At 42.4% G+C, this 21,965-nt stretch overlaps 1 protein-coding gene across 1 annotated transcript in view; it reads left to right on the top strand.

The window, feature by feature from the left end:
• wdfy4 (WDFY family member 4) overlaps window positions 1-21,965 on the top strand; it is a 427,205-nt gene that overhangs the window by 318,619 nt on the left and 86,621 nt on the right. Inside the window, exons 43-48 of the mRNA XM_073025649.1 lie at window positions 2,605-2,695; window positions 9,562-9,710; window positions 12,776-12,924; window positions 19,565-19,685; window positions 21,557-21,642; window positions 21,725-21,784. Coding sequence (XP_072881750.1) covers window positions 2,605-2,695; window positions 9,562-9,710; window positions 12,776-12,924; window positions 19,565-19,685; window positions 21,557-21,642; window positions 21,725-21,784 — 656 coding nt within the window. The remainder of the gene's footprint in view (window positions 1-2,604; window positions 2,696-9,561; window positions 9,711-12,775; window positions 12,925-19,564; window positions 19,686-21,556; window positions 21,643-21,724; window positions 21,785-21,965) is intronic.

Genomic DNA, 21,965 nt, shown 5'->3' on the forward strand with positions numbered 1-21,965 from the left:
CAGTCAACCCTGCATCGACCACTCTGCTGGCAGCTCTTCCCACACTCTGAGTGAAGAAGTGGGAGAGGGTTTCTTCTGGAAGGTGCAGAAAATCAGTTTTCCATCTGACCTCATAAGTGCAAATAAAAAAAATCTGATGGCACTCTTCTGATGATTCAAGAGGGTGACCCCAGGCAATATTTACCCTTGGATTTTAAAAAAACATGGTCACAGTAGTGTTGATGGGATATTGCTTTGCACAAACCATATTTCCTGCAACAGATACCCAATGTTATTGGCAGTTAACAGCATAGAAAATCCATAAAGGACCATGAAGGGCTCTTTTCATGAGCTGTTCTGGATCTGATAGGCTGATCTGTCTTTCATTTGGTTCTATAATTTCCCTGACTTTTTTGTGCTGAGAATGCTATTGGAAAATGATTACATTCTCAGAGAAGGCAGCTTGGTCTCAACAGCAGTGGGAGACTGTTGGCTCCGTTCAGCACCACACACAAACAGCACTAATGATAGTGTAGTGGTCAACAAGAGGCTATTCCAGCTTGAGACATTCTGGAGTTCAGAGTTCAGTTCTGGTGCTGCTGCCATCTGTAAGAAGTTTGCATATTCTCCCGTGACAGCATGTCTTTCCTCTGAGTGTTCCAGTTTCCTCCAACAGTCCAAAGATGTACGATTAGTAGGTTAATTGGTCATTGTAAGTTGTCCTGTGATTTGGCTAGGGTTAAAAAGGTGGGTTGTGAAGCAGTGCGTCTCAACAAGATGGAAGGGTCTGTTTTGCACTCTATCTCTAAATAAATATGCAAAGTCTATCTCAGTTAATTTTGCTGAACTGGCAGTTGGAAGGACACTGTTCTGTACAGACTACCCCACTGAGCTAAAATAAACCAGCAGGCAGGAAAGGAGTGGGTGGAAACTGCATTATTCACAGCCTAAAACCAAGGTTGCAATCAATGTCCTGTGATAGATACTATTGAGATGAAGAGGTCCTGGTTTAATCATCCCTAGCATCATCTTCATTGTTATATGCCAAGCCATAAGGCGTGGGCAATCATGGTCTTTGACCAGGATTGTTCTTGGCAAATCCATAGAACTGACTACAAAAGGGGAATGATTTGCTGTGAGTCTTGATGAGTCCAGGTTAATTGAAGGGGAGGCAGCAGGGGTGGATGGTAAGGGACTGATAGCTTTACACAGTGTTGAACTTATGACCTATCGAAATATATCAACTTAATAATCCCGAAGCAGGCAATTTGGTCCATTGTGCCCAAGCTGAGTCTTACCCACCTTGTAGCATGTTCTCTAGCTCTCCAGGTCACAGTTTCTCACATGAGCGTGCATCCTTTCCATTTATTCATTTCATGTTCAGGCCTTATTGCATGTGAATCATAGAGTTATATCATTATACAGCGTGCGAAGAGGCCCTTCAGCCCAGCTCATCTATGCCAACCAAAGTAAACTTCATGAGCTAGTCCTGTTTGCCAGAATTTGGCCCATATCTCTCCAAACCTTTCTATCACTGAACTTCTTCAAGTGTCTTTTAAATATTGTAATTGTACCAGCCTCTACCAGTTACTCTGGGAGCTCATCCTGTTTGTCCACACCTCTATGTAGAAAAACACTTATCTCTCAGATTCCTTTTAAATCTTTTCCCTCTCATCTTAAACTTCTGCCCTTCAGCTATAGACTCCCCAGCCCTGGGAAAAGGATTGCATCTAAGTCCCTCATGACTTTACATTCCTCAGCCTCCCTCATTCCAAGGAAAACAGTCCCTCCTTATAACTCATGCTCAATTCCAGCAATTTCCTTGTGAATCTTTCCTCTACTTTAATCACATTCTTCCTGTAGCCTGATTAGAACTGCACACAATATTTCCAGGTGTGGTCTCATTAGCGTCCTCTGCAACTTCTCACTGTCATTGTTTTCCTCAATGGTACAAGAATAAAACACTACAGATACTAGAGCTGATGAAAGCACATTGATTTCAATCATTAATTCTCTTGTTCTGTCTGCAGGTGCTGCCTGACTTGCTCATAATTTTGAATCTCTTTATTTGCTTGCCGCTGAATTTCGACTTGTATTTAGAGAGAGCATTGCAATTTCCTTAATAAGATATAAAGGAACACTTTTGCCTCCATCTTAGTGAATTAACTCAAATTATACTTTGTTAAGCGGTTAATGTTCCACTTGGCAGCACTGTAAGATTGGGGTTTGATTCCTATTGCTGTCTGTAAGAGTTTGGATGTTCTCCCCATGACTGTGTGGGTCTTCTCTGGGGGCTCTGTTTTCCTCCCACATTCCAAAGGTGGACAGATTAGTGTTTGTGAGTTGTGGCTGTTCTGTGTTGGTGCCAGAAACATGGCAGCACTCGTGGGCTGCCCAGCGGATTCCTCGCTGATTTAACTTGATGCAAATGATGCACTTCACTGTATGTTTTGAAGTACATGTGACAACTAAAGCTAATCTTTAATTGTTTATCTTTGCAATCTGCCACGGCATTTCATGTCTGTAAGTTGCTTTCTTGAGTTGTTCATTATAATGACGTAAGGAGAATCAATTTGAAAATCCAATCTCAAAATCCTTGATATTTCTCATTTACTTTCATCACAGATCAGTGAGAAACCTGGATGTGAGCAGTTCTACCTAAAGTTATGCTCAACAGATGAACATGTGGGAAGAACTGAAAACCAGTTGTACACAGGTAAAATTCTTCAGATTTTCCAACATTCCTGCTGCCAGGCTGAATCCCCAGGGGAGTAGAAATTGATGGTTTACCTGATACCTGAAGTAGTGAGTTGTTTCCTTGCCCCCTTTGTGGTAAGCACTTCTGGATGTTTTGCAGAATTAAATGCACTAAAGACATTTTAGAAATAGTTTCTTCCCCTCCATTATCAGATTTCTGAACGATCATAAATGCAAGATATAAAATGATCATAAAAATGAAGCATGCAGGATTGAAGGTGCTCTATTTAAATGAACGTAGCATTCGGAATAAGGTGGACAAACTTGTGGCAGGGTTAGAGATTGGTTGGTATGACCTTGTGGGTATCACTGAATCATCGCTGAAAGAAGGTCATAGCGGGGAGCTTAACAAAAGGATATACTACGTGTCAAAAAGACAGGCAGGAAGGCATAGGTGGTCGTGTGACTTTGGTGGTAAGAGATGGAATTACATCTTTAGAAAGAGGAGGCATAGGGTCAAAGTTGAATCTTTGTGGGTGGAGTTAAGAAACAGTAAGGGTAAAAAGACATTGATGGGAATCATATATAGGAATCCAAGTAGTAGTCAAGATGTGGGGTTCAGATTGCAAAGGGAGCTGGAAAAGGAATGTATTAAGGGCATGACACAGTTGTAATGGGGGACTTCGATATGCAAGGGGATTGGGAAAAACATAGAAACATAGAAAACCTACAGCACAATACCGGCCCTTCAGCCCACGATGCTGTGCCGAACATGTACTTACTTTAGAAATTTTCTAGGGTTACCCATAACCCTCTACTTTTCTAAGCTCTGTGTACCTATCCAGGAGTCTCTTAAAAGACCCTATCATATCCGCCTCCATTACCACCGCCGGCAGCCCATCCCACGCACTCACCACTCTCTGCATAAAAGAACTTACCCCTGACATCCCCTCTGTACCTACTTCCAAGCACCTTAAAACTGTGTCCTCTCAGCCCTGGGAAAAAGCATCTGAATATCCACACGATCAAATGCTCTCATCATCTTATACATCTCTGTCAGGTCAACTATCATCCTCCATCACTCCTAGGAGAAAAGGCCAAGTTCACTCAACCTATTCTCATAAGGCATGCTCCCCAATCCAGGCAACATCCTTGTAAATCTCTTCTCCACCCTTTCAATAGTTTCCATATCCTTCCTGTAGTGAGGTGACCAAAACAGAACACAGTACTCCAAGTGGGGTCTGACCAGGGTTCTATACAGCTGTAACATTACCTCTCGGCTCTTGAACTCAATCCCATGGTTGATGACCAATGCACCGTATGCCATCTTAACCACACAGTCAACCTGCGCAGCAGCTTTGAGTGTTCTATGGACACAAATCCCAAGATCCCTCTGATCCTCCACACTGTCAAGAGTCTTACCATTAATGCCATCATATTTGACCTACCAAAATGAACCACCTCACACTTATCTGGGTTGAACTCCATCTGCCAATTCTCAGCCCAGTTTTGCATCCTATTGCTGTCACGCTATAACCTCTGACATCTCTCCACACTATCCACAACACTCCAGCAAATTTATTAACCCATCCCTCCACTTCCTCATCCAGGTCATTTATAAAAACCTTGAAGAGAAGAGGTCCCAGAGCACATCCCTGAGGCACACCACTGGTGACTGACCTCCATGCAGAATATGACCCAACTACAACCACTCTTTGCCTTCTGTGGACAAGCCAGTTCTGGATCCACAAAGCAATGTCCCCTTGGATCCCATGCCTTCCTACTTTCTCAATAAGCCTTGCAGGTTCAGGTTGGTGTCAGGCAAAGTCTGTGGATCAGGTTGATGTCAGATCACAAGAGAGGAACTTGTTGAATTCCTACGAGGTGGCTTTTTAGAGCAGCTTCTGCTTGAGTCTACTCGGGGAAAGACTATCTTAGAATGGGTTTTGTGTAATAGCCCAGATCTCATTAGGGAGCTTAATGTAAAGGAACCCTGAGGAAGCTGTGATCATAATATGACTGAATTCATACTGCAGTTTGAGAGGGAGAATCACAGGCCACATGTTTCAGTGTCACAATAAAATAAAGGGAATTACAGAGGCTGAGAGAGGAGCTTGTCCAGGTGGATTGTAGGATACTTGCAGGGATGAAGGCAGAGCAGAGATGGCTGAAGTTTCTGGAAATAGTTCACAAGGGGCAGGATACATATGTCCCTCAGAAGAAGTTCTCAAATGGCAGGGGTAGGCAACTGTGGCTGACAAAGGAAGTTAAGGACTGCATAAAAGCCAAGGAAAGGGCATACAGGTAGTGAAAGTGAATGGGAAGTTGAATGATTGGGAAGCTTTTAAAATCCAATAAAAAGCTATAAGAAGGGAAAAGATGAAATATGAGGGAAAACTAGCCAATGATATAGAAAAGATAATGAAAGCTTTTTCAGTTGTATAAAAAGGGAGGTGAGAGTTGATATACCACTGGAAAATGATGCTGATGAGGTACTAATTGGGGACAAGGAAGTGCCGTTGATATTACAAAGGAAAACGTGCAAGACAAACTGAAAAGTCTTAAGGTGGATAAGTCACCAGGTCCAGATGGACTACATCCCAGAGTCCTGAAGAGATAATGGATGCATTAGTCACGATCTTTCAAGAATCACTTGCGGCAGGACTTAGGCAATTTGGAAGAATGGGCAAAAAAGTGTCAGATGGAATGCAGTGTTGGGAAATATATGATAATGCATTTTGATAAAAGGAACAATAGTGCTGACTGTTATCTAAATGGGGAGAAGGTTCAAACATCAGAGGTGCAGAGGAACTTTGGAGTCCTCGTGCAAGACATCCAGGAGATTAATTTACAGGTTGAATCTGTGGTAAAGAAGGCAAATGCAATGTTGGGATGCTTTTCAAGGAGAATAGTATATAAAAACATGGAGATAATGCTAGGGCTTTATAAGACACTAGTCAGGCCGCACTTGGAATATTGTCAACAATTTTAGGCCCCATGTCTCAGAAAGGATGTGTTATCCTTGGTGAGAGTCCAGAGGAGGTTCATGAGGATGATTTTGGGATTGAATGGGTTAACATATGCAGAACATTTGGCAGCTTTGGGCCTGTACTGACTGGAATTTAGAAGAATGTGGGGAGATCTCATTGAAACCAACCAAATGTTGAAAGGACTAGATAGGGTGGATGTGGAGAAGATGTCTCCTATGGTGGGGTGTATCTAGAACTAGAGGGCACAGCCTCAAAGTTGAGGGGTGACCTTTTAGTACAGAAGTAAGGAGGATTTTTTTTTAGCCAGAGAATAGTGAATCTATGGAATGCTCTGCTACAGAAAGCTGTGGAGGCCAAGTCCATGGGTATACTTAAGGTGGGGGTTGATAGTTTCCTGATTCATCAGAGCATCAAAGGATATGATGAGAAGGCAGGTATATGAGGTTGAGTGGGATTCGGGATCAGCTATGATGGAATGGCGGAGCAAACTTGATGGGCTGAATGGCCTAATTCTGCTCCTGTGTCTTATGGTCTTATAAGACCATAAGGTACAGGAGCAGAATTAGGTGATTTGGCCCATTGAGTTTGTTCTGCTATTTCATCATGGCTGATCCATTTTCTCTCTCAGCCTCATTCTGCTGCCTTCTCCCCATATCACTTCATGCCCTGACTATTCAAAAATCTACCAACCTCTGCCTTAACTATACCAATATCTTCCACAGATTCCACAGATTCACTACCCTCTGGCTAAAGAAATTTGTACTCATTTGTACTCATCTCTGTTCTAAAAGGTGGACCTCTGTTCTAAGGCTGTGTCCTGTGGTCTTCGACTCCCCACCATAGGAAACATCCTTTCCAAATCCACTCTATGAAGGCCTATCAACTTTTGAAGGTTTCAATGAAATTCCCCCCTCATTCTTATGAATTCCAGTGAGTAGAGGCCCAGAGACATTCATATGATGAGCCTTTCAATCGTGGAATAATTTTTATAAACTTCCTTTGAGCCCTCTCCAAAGTCAATACATGCTTTCTTAGATAAAAGGCCCAAAACTGCTCACAATACTCCAAATGAGACCTCACCAGTGCTTTATAAGTCTCAGCATTACATCCTTGCTTTTATATTCTAGTCCTTTTGAAAAGAATGCTAACATTGCATTTGCCATCCTCACCATCGACTCAAGCTGCAAATTAACCTATAGGGAATCCTGTGTGAGAATTCCCAATCCCTTTGCACCTCAGATTTTTGAATTTTCTTTCCACTTGGAAAATAGTCTACCCTTTCATTTCTTCTACCGAAGTGCATGACCATACACTTCCCAACTCTGTATTCCACCTGCTGCTTTGCCCATTCTTCTAATCTAAGTCCTTCTGCAGCCTCTCTCTTACTCCAAAGCACCTGTCTCTCCACCTGTCTTTGTATCATCTGCAAACCTGGCCACAAAACCATCAATTCCATCATCCAAGTCATTGACATATAATGTAAAAAGAAGTGGTCCTATCAAAGACCCCCGTGGAGCACCACTAGTCACCACAGCCAGCCACAAAAGTTGTTAACATGAATATTTGTTGTTCCATTTTTTGAAATATTTATTTCTTCACAATTTATGTCTTTGCACTGCACAGTTGCTGCATGAACAACTGTATTAAATAAATCTGACTCTGATTAGGACATCCCACCTGTGAGATGCAGTTTGATCACTCCTGATAGTAATTCTGGTTTTTCCATGTCCACCTCCTCAAAGTTCAAAGTAAATTCATCATGAAAGTACATATATGTTACCATATACTGCCTTGAGATTCATTTCTAGCAGGTATTTATAAGACATAAAGAAACACAATAGAATTTACCAAAAAACTATACTTTAACAAAGACTAACAAATGCCAAGGTGCCTGTGATGCTGTTGCAGGTACGTGCTTCATTGCATCTGTGCACACGTGTGCTTGTGCATCTGACAATAAAGTCGACTTTGACTTTGTACTCGGAGAGGCTAGGATCTGAGGCCATAGACTCAGAATAAGAGGATGTCCCTTTAGAACTGAGGTGAAAGTCAAAGTCAAATTTCAAAGGAAATTTATTATCAAAACACAAATATCTCATCATATACTGTACTACCCTAAGATTCATTTTCTTGGGGGCATTCGTGGTAGAACAAAGAGATACAATACAATCAATGAAACACACACGAGCAAGACTGACAAACAATCAAAATGCAAATGAAGACAGAACTGCAAATACAAAAAAAAACAATAAATAAATAATATTGGGAAAAAAGTGACTGCAAAGTGACTTAATGGGTGTGGAATCAGTTCAGTGTTGAGGTGTACAAAGTTATCTATGCTGGTTGAGCAATCAAAGCGTGGAGGCTAAGTCACTGGGTGCATTCAAGGCAGAGATTGATAGGTTCTTGATTGGTAAGGGGCTTAAGGGTTACAGGGAGAAGGTTCAAAGTTCAAAAAGTTTGAAGTAAAATTTATTATCAGAGTACATACATACAAATCTGAAATTATTTTTCTGCAGGTGTAGTTAGTAAATCTACAGAACAGCAACTGTAAACTGTAAACATCAGGAACTGTTAAATGTAAACAAATTGTAAAATGCAGATATAAATAAATAGCAATAAGTAAAGTGCGAAATAACAATATAACAGACTCCTTAAATAAGTCCTTAAATGAATGTAGCTATCCACTTTTGTTCAAGAGCCTGATGCTTGAGGGGTAGTAACTGTTCCTGAACCTGGTGGTGTGAGTCCTGAGGCTCCAGTACCTTCTTCCTGATGGCAGCAGTGAGAAAAGAGCCTGGCCTGGGTGATGAGGATCTTTGATGATGGATTCTGATTTTCTACAGCATTGTTTCATGTAGATGTGTTCAATGGTTGCTGGGTTTTACCTGTGCTGTACTGGGCCAAATCCACTACTCTTTGTAGGATTTTCCACTCAAAGGCATTGGTGTTCCCGTACCAGGGCGTAATGCAGCCAGTCAGCACACTTTCCATCTCATATCTATAAAAGTTTACCATGTTTGTCTATAAAGGTTTTTGAAGACATGCCTGAGGAAGTAAAGGTGCTGTTGTGCTTTCTTCGCAATTATATTTATATGATATGTCCAGGACAATTCTTCTGATATAGTGATACACTGGAATTTCATGTTACTGACCCTCTCTACCTCTGATCCTCCCATGATTACTGGCTCATTGACCTCTGGTTTCCCTCTCCTGAAGTCTACAATCAGTTCCTTAGTCTTATTGACACTGAGTGAGAGGTTGTTTTTACTAAATCTCCCTCCTGTATGCTGATACAGCCCACAACAGTGGGGTCATATAAGGTGAGAGAATGGAGCTGAAAAAAAATCACCCTTGCTTGAACGAAGGAGTAGACTCAATCGATCAACAGCAGCATTTATTATCAAAAAGCCCCACCGTCTACTCCATGCTCTCTTCTCACTGCTGCCATCAGGAAGGAGATACAGGAGCCTTAGGTCACACACCACCAGGTTCAGGAACAATTATTACCCTTCAACCATGCAGGCTCCCGCACGAGCCTGTTGAGATAAGTTCACTCACCTCAACTCTGAAGTGATTCCATAAGCTACAGACTCTACAACTCATGTTCTCAATATCATTCATTACTTATTTATTATGATTGTTAGTTATTTTTGCCTCTGCAGCTTGTCCTCTTTTACACACTGGTTGCCAGTCTTTTTTCATTATTTCTATTGTATTTCTTTCTTCTACTGTGACAGCCTGCAAGAGAGTGAAACTTTGAATAGTATATCGACACATATGTAGCTCGATAATAAATTTACTTTGAACTTTGAATGGCCTAATTCTACTCATATATGTGATGGTCCAATGGAATTTATCAGAAAATGGCAGTCAGTGTTAATGTTGATTCCAGCAGGGGAGATCAATATCGATGAAGAGGGCATTGATTGCTCGCAGTTAACCTTCTTCCCTGCTCTCACTGAAAGTGTCCACTCCGAGGAGTTCTTTGAGCAGTGTGTGGAGCGACAAGCCATTCTCGAGAATCTCGTTGAGAAAGAGAAGGTACGGATATAATTTCGACTGTTGGAAGTTGATGCATCATATTATTAGGATTGTTCCTTAAGCCAAATTGATTCAACACAGAATAGTTTATTTAAGTTTCAGAGATTTATGAAGGTTTTAAGTTTAAGTTGCTTTGTGAGGAGAATATACTGATTACCTCCAGAGGTCATTTCAAAAACTCCTCCACTGCTCCCCCACAGCTGCCAGGGCATTTGTGGCTTTCATCACACTTTGCCAGCACAAGGGCTTGAACTATAAACAAGACAAAAGCAAAACTATTGTAGAAATTATCATGCTGAAAGAAGATTTCACCCCCAGAAAGATCTAGAGGTGTTGGTGTGGATTTAGCAGTGGGGGTGTGGTGCTTGAAGGTGTAGTGGCTTGCAGCCTCCAGCACATCTACTCTGGAAAGTTCCCTCCTAACTCCACACACTTCAGGAGGGGAAGGCAGAAACAAAGGGTTGTCATCGTTAGAGAAGAGGGCACAGATGAACAGCACAGACCAGTTGGCAGAATGGCCTGTTTTGCAGATAGGTAAAACTTAATGAAATAAAAGCATTATAGCACATAATTCTCTGTAAATCTGCCATCTCCAATGGGATCCCACCACCAAGCTTATCTTTCCCCACCTCCCCTCCACTTTCTGCTTTCTGTGGGAATCACTCCCTAGGTGTCTCCCTTGTCCTTTTGCAGCTTCTCTCCCTGGTTTCACCTATCACCTACCATCTTGTACTTCTTCCTCCCCTCCCCCCCACCTTCTTGCTCTGATTTCTTATTCTATTTTTCCAGTTCTGATGAAGGACCTTGGCTCGAAACATCAGTTGTACTCTTTTCCATAGACGCTGCCTGGCTTGCTGAGTTCTTCCAGCATTTTGTGTGTGTTGCCTGAATTTTCAGCACCTCCAGATTTTCTCGTTTACTGAATCTTTTGTGCTTTTGATGTGAATGTTGACCTCTTTGTAACATAATTTACTGAGACCTATTAAAACAAAGTTGAACCTCCAGTTCCCTATCCCACAATTTACAATGTAGTTGTGTTGCCAGTATCTCCCAGATGAACAGCAATCTGTCTCTAATATTGAATTTTGGACTTCATCCCTTGAGAGGGGTTTTCATATCTGGGGTAAATATCATGGAGAAGGTTACTTTCAGAGAGGGTTAGTTTTTACCACTGGGAAGTGGTATAGTTGTGGGGAAGGAGTCTCTGTATTGTGGAGGGGGGCCCTAGTATGAAGCAAGGGGTTAGAGGTTGGGTATCAGGGATTTGGATTAGTACAAGAGATGATTTAGTTTTGAGGAATGGGATTAATATCATGGAAGGATTAATTTTCAGAAGTGGTGTTGGTTTTGAGGTGGGGAGATAGTTTTAGAGAATAAGTTTCAGAAAGAGAGTTTCAGGTTGGAGGAGCAACACCTCATATTCCGTCTAGGTAGTCTCCAACCTGATGGCATGAACATTGATTTCTCCTTTCAGTAACTTTTTTCACCTCTCCCTTCCCTCTTCTTCCATTCCACTCTCTGGCCTTTTACCTCTTCTCCTCACCTGCCTATCACCTCCCCCCCCCCTCCCAGTGCTCCTTCTTCCCCTTCTCCCATGGTCCTATCCCCTCTCCTATCAGACTCTTCTCCAGCCCTTTATCTTTCCTACCCACCTGGCTTCACCCATCGCCTTCTCGCTTGTCTTCTTCCCCTCCCCCCACCTTTTTATTCTGTTGTCTTCCCTACCCACTTCCTTTCCAGTCCTGATGAAGGGTCTTGGCTTGAAATGTTGACTGTTTATTTATTTCCATTGATGCTGCCTGATCTGCTGACTTCCTCCAGCATTTTATGTGTGTTGCTCTAGTTTTGGAGAGCATAGTTTCTTTCAAGGAACAAAGTTGGTTCCAGGAAGTGGGGTTTATTTTGAGAATATACGAAATAGGGGTAGAAGTTGGCAATATGCCCTTTCAGCTTGGAATCAACAAGAACATGGCTGATCTCTTACCACACCACCATTTCTCACCATATCTATTGATTCCTCTAATGCACAAGGGTCAGTTAATCTCCATTTTGAGGTAAGTGGCCAGTTCTACAGCCGATTTTAGTGATCCTGGTTTTAGTAATACTGCTGTGATTCCAGTGCTCCCAAATAATCAGCTGTTTGATTCAAGTGACCCTGAATTCTGAGCTTTTTCTGATGACACTGATCCAATACACAGTGACTCTGAATGCTGGATTGTGTCTGATTCCATCTTCTTCTTCTTCTTAAACCTATCACCCCTGGGACACAGGCTGCCAACAGCAGTTCGTCAGAGTCCTCTGTCCTGCGCCGGTCTTTCAAGGTTTCCCAATGTAACACACACAAAATGCTGGCGGAAATCAGCAGGTCAGGTAGCGTTAATGGAAAAGAGAAAACCGTTGGCGTTTTGGGCCGAGACCCATCACCAGAAGCCCTGATGAAAGGTCTCAGCCCGAAATCTCAACTGTCTCCTCATTTCCACAGATGCTGTCTGACTTGCTGAGTTCCTCCAGCATTTTACGTGTGTTGCGTTGAATTTGCAGATTTTCTCGTGTTTGTGGTTTTGCAGGTGTAGCTTGTCTTCGTGGTGTATCCTCCCTCTCCCAAGGATGAGATTGTTGGAACTTCTGTCAGTGTTTCTGTAGTTCTGGGTTTTTACGGGATGGGGTTGCTAGCCCCCATGCCCAACCCTCCTCCTTTCCTAGCTGGGCTTGGGACCATCCTTGCTGGAGTTTGTGCATGATTCCATTCATCCAAAATTCTGGGCTTTGCTGATTCCAGGGGCCTTGAATTCTGGATTCTGTGTGATTCTGAAGATCCTAAATCCTCTCCTCAGCCAGATACCAGTGATGCGACCATTGACTATGTTTGATTCCAGAGGCCCTGGATACCAGGTCTAGCTTGAATCCATTGATCCCACAAACTGGATCATATTTGATTGCAGAGTTCATGACAGCTGATCATTTCCTCCCTTTTCCATCTCCATATTTGTTGACCCTTTAGAGTCGTGGACAGGAGCAAGTCTGTTTCGAACTTTGTCCCACATTAACATGGCATTCTTTCACAGATTGACCTGAAGTTCTCCCTCATTGTTGCTGAGGACCATTTGCTAATGGAAAGTGTTCTGCTGTTTGGCAAAAGTCACTTCTATATTTGTGAGAATTTCACACTGTCATCATCTGGTGATGTATACTGCACAAGGCACCATCCTTCAAGGTAATGTTGCAACTGGTGTACTCAAGCTCTCTCCTTCAGCCCCCTTCTGTTATGTTCCATGTTGTGTGCAATTGTAACTATCTTACCTCCCTGGCCCATCACATTTGTGACCATGATCTCCAAGATCTGCTGTCCTTCTACACTGTTGATTCTCCTGTATTTATCGAGACTCCCTCACCTTGTTTGTGTTGCTCAAATATGTTTCCACGCACTTGACCTAATTTGAATTCCACTTGTTTTATTTATTTGTCATAAGAACATCAAAACATTGAAACACAATGATCATCAACGATCATCACAGTTTGAGGATGTGCTGGGGGCAGTCCCAAAATAGCACGCCTGTAACTCACTAGCCTTCACCTAATCTATACATCTTTGGACTGTGGGAGGAAACCGGAGCACCTGGAGGAAACCCACACGGTCACTGGGAGAACGAACACACTCCTTACAGACAGTGGCGGGAATCAAACCCCGATCAGTGATCGCTGGTGCCGTAAAGAAATTGCGCTAACCGCCATGTTACCGTGCTGCCCTTGCTATGTTGGCATTGGAAGCATGGCGACAGTTGTGGGCTGCCCAGAACAGTCAATGCTGATTTGATTTGATGCAAGACGAGACATTTCACTGTCAAATGGAGCTGCAGCTTGATGACCTTCGGAGGTAATAGGAGCTACAGGGAGGTAGTTGCCCCTAAGTTGCAGAAGGTAGGTAGTTGGGTGACCTTCAGGAGAGGGTAAGGGAATAGGCAGCTAGTGCAGAGTAGCCCTGTGGCTGTTCCCCTCCATAGTAAATAAACTGCTCTGGATACTGTTGGAGGGGGCAACCTACCAGGGGAAACCGCAGCAAGCAGGTCTCTGGTACTGAGTCGATCCCTGTGGGGAGACGAGGAGGGCATTAGTGATAGGGGATTCCATAGTGAGAGGAGCTGGCAGCAGATTCTTTGGGGGTGAAAGAGATGCCTGGATGGTGTGTTGCCTCCCATTCTAATGGGGAGGGTGCACAGCTGGAAGTTGTGGTATATATTGTGGTGAAATCATCGGACAAAGTCAGCATGGATTTGTGAAAGGAAAATCATGTCTGACAAATCTTATAGAATTTTTTGAGGCTGTAACTAGTAGAGTGCATAGGGGAGAACCAGTGGATGTGGTATATTTGGATTTTCAAAAGGCTTTTGACAAGGTCCCACACAGGAGATTAGTGTGCAAACTTAAAGCACATCGTACTGGGGGTATGGTATTGATGTGGATAGAGAATTGGTTGACAGACAGGAAGCAAACAGTGGGAATAAACGGGACCTTTTCAGAATGGCAGGCAGTGACTAGTGGGGTACCACAAGGCTCAGTGCTGGGATCCCAGTTGTTTACAATATATATTAATGATTTAGACGAGGGAATTAAATGCAGCATCTCCAAGTTTGCGGATGACATGAAGCTGGGCGGCAGTGTTAGCTGTGAGGAGGATGCTAAGAGGATGCAGGGTGACTTGGATAGGTTAGGTGAGTGGGCAAATTCATGGCAGATGCAATTTAATGTGGATAAATGTGAGGTTATCCACTTTGGTGGCAAGAACAGGAAAAGAAATTATTATCTGAACGGTGGCCGATTAGGAAAAGGGGAGATGCAACGAGACCTGGGTGTCATTGTACACCAGTCATTGAAAGTGGGCATGCAGGTACAGCAGGCGGTGAAAAAGGCGAATGGTATGTTGGCACTCATAGCAAGAGGATTTGAGTACAGGAGCAGGGAGGTTCTACTGCAGTTGTGCAAGGCCTTGGTGAGACCACACCTGGAGTATTGTGTGCAGTTTTGGTCCCCTAATCTGAGGAAAGACATTCTTGCCATAGAGGGAGTACAAAGAAGGTTCATCAGATTGATTCCTGGGATGGCAGGACTTTCATATGAAGAAAGACTGGATCAACTGGGCTTATACTCGCTGGAATTTAGAAGATTGAGGGGGGATCTTAATGAAATGTATAAAATTCTAAAGGGATTGGACAGGCTAGATGCAGGAAGATTGTTCCTGATGTTGGGGAAGTCCAGAATGAGGGGTCACAGTTTAAGGATAAAGGGGAAGCCTTTTAGGACCAAGATGAGGAGAAACTTCTTCACACAGAGAGTGGTGAATCTGTGGAATTCTCTGCCACAGAAAACAGTTGAGGCCAGTTCATTGGCTATATTTAAGAGGGAGTTAGATATGGCCCTTGTGGCTAAAGGGATCAGGGGGTATGGAGAGAAAGCAGGTACAGGGTTCTGAGTTGGATGATCAGCCATGATCATACTGAATGGCGGTGCAGGCTCTAGGGGCCGAACGGCCTACTCCTGCACCTATTTTCTATGTTTCTATATTTCTATATTGATACCAACAACATAGGCAGGGAAAGGGAGAAGGTCCTGAAGAGAGAATATAGGGAGTTAGGCAGAAAGTAAAAAAAACAGGACCTTCAGGATAGTAATCAGTTTGCTACCTGTGCTGCACGCCAGTGAGGATAAGAGGAGAATTTGGCAAATGAATACATGGTTGAAGAATTGGTGCAGGGGAAGGGTTTCAGATTTCTGGATCATTGGGATCTCTTCTGGGGAAGGTATGACCCGTACAGAAAGGACTGTTTACACCTGAAACCAAGTGGGACCAATATCCTTGTGGACAAGTTAGCTAGAATATTTGGGGAGGGTTTAAACTAATTAGGTGGGGGGGGTGGAAATTGAAATGATTATGCTGAGGATGGGGCATTTGGTATACAACTAGATACAGTGTGTAATGAGATTGAGCAAGGACAGGCAAATGATAGTGCATCATTGCAGTCAGTGCGATAAGTTAAAGTGTAACCCAGGGCCAAAATCAAAAAGGATGATGAATACAGGACTGAAGGTGTTATATTTGAATGCACACAATATATGGAATAAGGTAAATAAACTTGTAGCACAGTTACAGATTGGCAGGTATGATGTTGTGGGCATCTGAGTCATAGCTGAAAGAAAATTACAGTATGGAGCTTAATATCCAAGAATACACATGCATTGAAGGGACAGGCAAGTAGGCAGAGGGGATGGGTGACTCTGTTGGTAAAATTGAAATCAAATCCTTAGAAAGAGGAGACATGCTGTAGGATTGGAAGATGTAGATACCTTGTTAGTAGAGTTAAGAAACTGCAAGGGTAAAAAGACCCTTACGGGTGTCTTTTTATACAGGTTTCCAAACAGTAGCCAGGATGTGAGCTACAAATTACAACAGGAGATATAAAATGCAAAGTAAAATTTATTATCAGAGTATGGACATGTCACCACATACAACCGCGAGATTCTTTTTCTGCAGGCATACTTAGTAAATCTATAGAACAGTAACTGTAAACTAAACTGTAAACATCAGGAACTGCTAACTGTAAACAAACTATGAAAATGCAGATAATAAATAAATAGCAATAAATAACAGGCATGAAATAACAAGATAACAGAGACCTTAAATGAGCATTGTTATCTCCTTTTGTTCAAGAGCATGATAGTTGAGGGGTAGTAACTGTTCTTGAGCCTGGTGGTGCAGGTCCTGATGCTCCTGTACCTTCTACCTGATGGCAGCAGCGAGAAAAGGGCAGGGCCTGGGTGATGAGGTTCTTTGATGATTGATGTTGCTTTTCTGCTTTTCAATGTTTTCTACAGGAACATTGGCATGTAAAAAGGGCAATGTTGTGATAATCATAGGGAATTTCAATATGCAGGCAGATTAGTGCTGGATCCCAAGAGAGGGAATTTTTAGAATACCTGTGAAATGGTTTTCTAGAGCACCTTGTAGTTGAACCTACTCAGACATCAGCTATTCTGGATTGGGTGTAATGCAGTGACCCAGATTTGATGAGGGAGCTCAAGGTAAAGGACCCCTTGGTAGGCAGTGATCATAATATGATAGAATTCACCCTGCAGTATGAAATAGGATGTATCAGAATTACAGTGGAATAAAGGGAATTACAGAGGCATGAGAGAGGAGCTGGCGAAAGTTCATTGGAAGGGAACACAAGCAGGGATGACAGCAGAACACAATGGCTGGTGTTTCTAGGAGAAGTTCAGAAGGCACAGGGAAGATATATTCCAAAGATGAAGTAGTATTCTAAAGGGAGGATGAAGCAACTGTGGTTGACAAGGGAAATCAAAAACAGCATAAAAGGAAAAGAGAAGGCATATAGTATTGTAAAACTAAGTGGGTAGATAAAGGATTGGGAAACTTTTAAAACAAACAGAAGGCAAATAAAAAGCCATAAAAAGAAAAAAGATTAAACATGAATGTAAGCTAGTCATTAATATAAAAGAGGATACAAAAAGTGTATTTTCAGATATATAAAGAGTGAAAGAGAGACAAGAGTGTATATCAAATCCCTGGAAATGATACTGGAGAGGTAGTAATGGGGGACGTGGAAATGGCGGAGGAATTTTATAAGTATTTTGTGTAGATCTTCACTATGAAAGACACCAACAGAATGTCAGAAATGCAAGAATGTCAGAGAAATGAGTAGTTGTTATTACTAAGGAGAAGGTGCTCAAGAATCAAAGATCTGAAGGTACGTAAGCCACCTGGACCAGAAGGACTACACACCAGGGTTCTGAAAGGGGTGACTGGAAAGATTGTGGAGGCATTAGTAATGATCTTTCAATAATCACTAGAGTCTAGAATAGTTTTGGAGGACTGGAAAATTGCAACTATCACTCCACTCTTTAAGAAGGGAGGGAGGCAGAAGAAAGGAAATTATAGGGCAGCTGGCCTGACTTCAGTGGTCGGAAAAATGTTGGTCTATTATTAAGAGTGAGGTTCCCGGGTACTTAGAGGCACATGATAAAATAGGCCACAGTCAGCATGGTTTTCCAAAGGAAAAATTTTGCCTGACAAATTTTTTGGAATTCTTTGAAAAAATAGCAGGCAGTATAGGCAAAGGAGAGTTGGTAGATGTTGTTTATTTGGAATTTCAGAAGGTCTTTGACAAAGTGTTGCATATGAAGCTACCTAACAAGATAAAAGCCCATGGTGTTTCAGGAAAGATACTACCATGGATAGATAACAGAAAGCTGTACAGCTCCATCATGGGTACTAGCCTCCGTAGTATCCAAGACATCTTCAGGAAGGCGACATCCATGATTAAGGTCATCCCCCAACCAGAACATGCCCTCTTCTCATTGTTACCATCAGGAAGGAGGTACAGAAGCCTGAAGACACACACTCAGCAATTCAGGAACAGCTTCATCTCCTCTGCCATCCGATTTCTAAATGAAGATTAAATCCATCAACTCTACCTCAATACCTTTTTCTATTTATTCCTGTTTTGCACTACTCATTTAAACTTAACTATTTAACACACACACACACACACACACACACACACACACACACACACACACACACACACACACACACACACACACACACACACACACACACACACACACACACACACACACACACACACTGTTTTTTCTGTATTTTTCATGTATTGTATTGCGCTGCTGCCGCAAAGTTAACAAATTTCACGACATATGCCGATAATATTGAACCTAATTCTGATTCTGAGAAGACTGGTTGACTGTTGACTGGCAGAGGACATAGAGTGGGGATAAAGGAGCCCTTTCTGACTGGCTGCCGGTAACTAGTGGTGTTCCACAGGGGTTGGTCATTTTCACAATATATGTCAACGATTTTCATGGAACTATCAGTGGCTTTGTGGCCAGGCTTGTGGACAATATGATAATAGGTTGAGGGCCAGCGAGTGTTGAGGAGGCAGGGTGTCTGCAGAAGGACTTAGACAAAAGGGGGAATGGGCCAAGAAGTGGCAGATGGAACAAAGTGTTGGGAAGTGCATGGTCATGCATTTCAGCTGAAGGAATAGGGGTGTGGGCTGTTTCCTAATTGGGGAGAAAATTAAAAAATCAGGGGTGCAAAGGAACATTGGAGTCCTCATGCAGATTCCTTAAAGGTTAACTTGCAGGTTGAGTCAGTGATGAGGATATTAGAATTCATTTCAAGAGGACTAGAATATAAAAGCAAGGATGTGATACTGAGGCTTTATAAGGCATTGGTCAGACCACACTTGCAGAAATGTGAGCAGTTTTGGGCCCCTTATCTAAGGAAAGATGTACTGACATTGGAGAGGGTCCAGAAGAGGTTCACAAGAATGATCTCAGGAATGAAAGGGTTAACGTATGAGGAGCACTTGATGGCTCTGGGCCTGTACTCGCTGGAGCTTAGAAGAATGAGGGTGGGTTGCATTGAAACCTATTGCATATTGAAAGGTTAAGAAAGAGTGGAGATGAGGAGGATGTTTCTTATAGTGGAGAAGTTTAGGACCAGAGACATAGCTTAGAATATTAGGACGCATCTTTAGAACAGAAATGGAGAGGTATTTCTTTAGCTAGACACTGATGAATTGGTAAAATTCACTGCCACAGCTGTTAAGGACCAGACCCATCATAGATGGAGGACCAGTCCCACCACACTCCGAATTTCACAGCCGAATGATTTGGACACCATGCATACCTGTGGCACCCCGTTCACCATAGCATCTGTCCTAGCACAACGCAGAGCTTTGCAGTGGACTTGTTCTCTATTTTAAGAACTGCATTTGTTGGGCTTTTAATGTCAATGCCTTTCTGTATTTGCCTTGCAGTATTAATGATTCCTACATTTATGACATGTGCAATAAAGAGGCTGGTGGGAAAATTCCAAAATGTTCTAGATATCTTTGGAACGATGTTCAAGAAATCCAGCATCGCCGCTTCCTCCTTCAGGTAATCAAAGGTTTTTTTATCTGATCAGGTGAAAACTAATCTGGTCAGTCAACAACACAGATGACGGTGATCACAAAAGAAGTCTCACTGCTCTATTAAATAAAACTCAAACAAGCTTTGCACTCAGGTTGCAGGAGCAACACTTTATATTCCGTCCGAGTAGCCTCCAACCTGATGGCATGAACATCGATTTCTCGAACTTCTGGTAATGCCACCACCCCTTTCACCATTCCCCAGTCCCATTTCCCTCTCTCACCTTATCACCTCCCTCTGCTGCTCCTCTCCCTTTTCTTTCTTTCATGACCTTCTGTCCTCTCCTGTCAGATTCCCCCTTCTCCAGGCCTGTATCTCTTTCACAAATCAACTTCCCAGCTCTTTACTTCACCCCTCTCCCCCTTGTGGTTTCACCTATCACCTTGTGTTTCTTCCTCCCTTCCCCCACCTTCTAAATCTGACTTCTCATCTTTTTTTCTCCAGCCCTGATGAAGGGCCTCAGCCTGAAATGTCAACTGTACTCTTCCATATTGCTGCCGGGCCTGCTGAGTTCCTCCAGCATTTTGTGTGTGAAGGTTTGCACTCAATCTGTACAAACTTCTGACAATGCTAATTCCATATACTGAACAAATACACAATGAATGAAGAGCCAAAAGATTTCTTCCAAACTGTAACTAATAGTATAGTAATAGGCATTTTATGCATAAAGGTTCATTAAATCAACCATAAGAGCTTCAAAAATACAATTTCACAATCACACACACAAGAGGTGCTGCAAATGCTGGAAATCCAGAGCAAAACACACAAAGTGCTGGAGGAACTCAGTGGGCAAGGCCACATCTATGTAGGGGAGCAAACAGCTGTCACTTTGAGTTGAGACCCTTCATTGGGACTGGAAAGGAAATAGGTAGAAGCCAGAGTAAAAAGGTGGGGGGGGGGGGACAAGGATGTGGTGATAGGTGAGGCCAGGTGAGGGGGAAATGGGTAGGTGGGGAGGGGATTAAGTAAGAGGCTATGTCCTTTCACAGTTTGAATTAAAATTAGTCCCTAACTTGTTTTGTCGTTACGTACTTCATATATTCAAGCACATTTTGTTTAGAATTGTTGGAGATTTCTCTTATCCCCACATAACTCTACCCCAGAGTAACATACACAAAAAATGCTGGAGAAACTCAACCGGTCAGGCAGCATCTGTGGAGAGGAATTAGTAGTTGACCTTTTGGGCCAAAGATTCTTCATCAGGATGATTATACTTCCTGAACTTTAACTCACCTCCCTGATGGGTGCATCCCCAGCCGTCTCTTCAGAGATCAGGTTCAAGGTCGCTGGTGACCTGATTGAGTCTGCACGGTATCTGGGGGAGGGGGAAATCACACTGGTGGGAATTGTGGGGCTGGAGACCAGAGCTTGGGGTCTGATAGGTCACTAGATCTATGTTAATGGGCCAAAGGAGATTCACAGGGCTGATCAGTGATGGTGATGAGGAGAAATTGTCCTGGAGATAATCACCAAAGTTCAAAGTAAATTTATTATCAATGTATGTATATGTTACCATATACTACCTTGAGATTTCTTTTCCTGCAGGCATTTACAGGAAAATAATTACAATAAAATCCATGGAAATCTAGACATAATCAAAGGTTGATAAACAACCAATGTGCAAAAGAAGTCATACTGAGAACATGTTGGAAAGATCATAGAAAAGGTTCAGAGGATCAAAGGAGCAGACCCACTAAATAGGAAAGACTCAATCCAACTATAAATTGAAGTCGTATGGTCACGTTACCTCATATCATTCCACTTTATATGGACTGTTTGAGTAATTACAATATTGAGTCTAGGACCCTTTAACATCTTTTTTAATTCTTTACCTTTAGGATATTGCACTTGAAATCTTTTTAAAGAGTGGATTTACAAAGTTCCTCGTTTGCCATAAAAATGATAAGAAAAACATCTTAAAAAAGTAAGTATATGAATAAAATGATTCTTCTATTGAATGGTGATTTTGTACTGAGTTTCTGATTGGTCTTCACTTTTCTCTGCAGATTCTGCACTATGATACCATCTTTGAAGAAAGGAAATCCTGATTCCATGAGGAACCTAGGGTGAGTTCATGCTGTTGACACTTCCTGATTGCTGCCTGAGTGCTTCTCATTCTGGTGTGCTCTCTACCAAGCAGGATGCCTAGTCTATTGGTCAAACTGATTTTTCTGTAGACCACTGCTCCAATGTTATTGTGTTAAAACAAAGTATACGTGAAAAGTTGTTTGAAACTGATCAGAAGCC

This window comes from Hemitrygon akajei, chromosome 21, assembly GCF_048418815.1.
Source record: "Hemitrygon akajei chromosome 21, sHemAka1.3, whole genome shotgun sequence".
Taxonomy (NCBI): Eukaryota; Metazoa; Chordata; class Chondrichthyes; order Myliobatiformes; family Dasyatidae; genus Hemitrygon; species Hemitrygon akajei.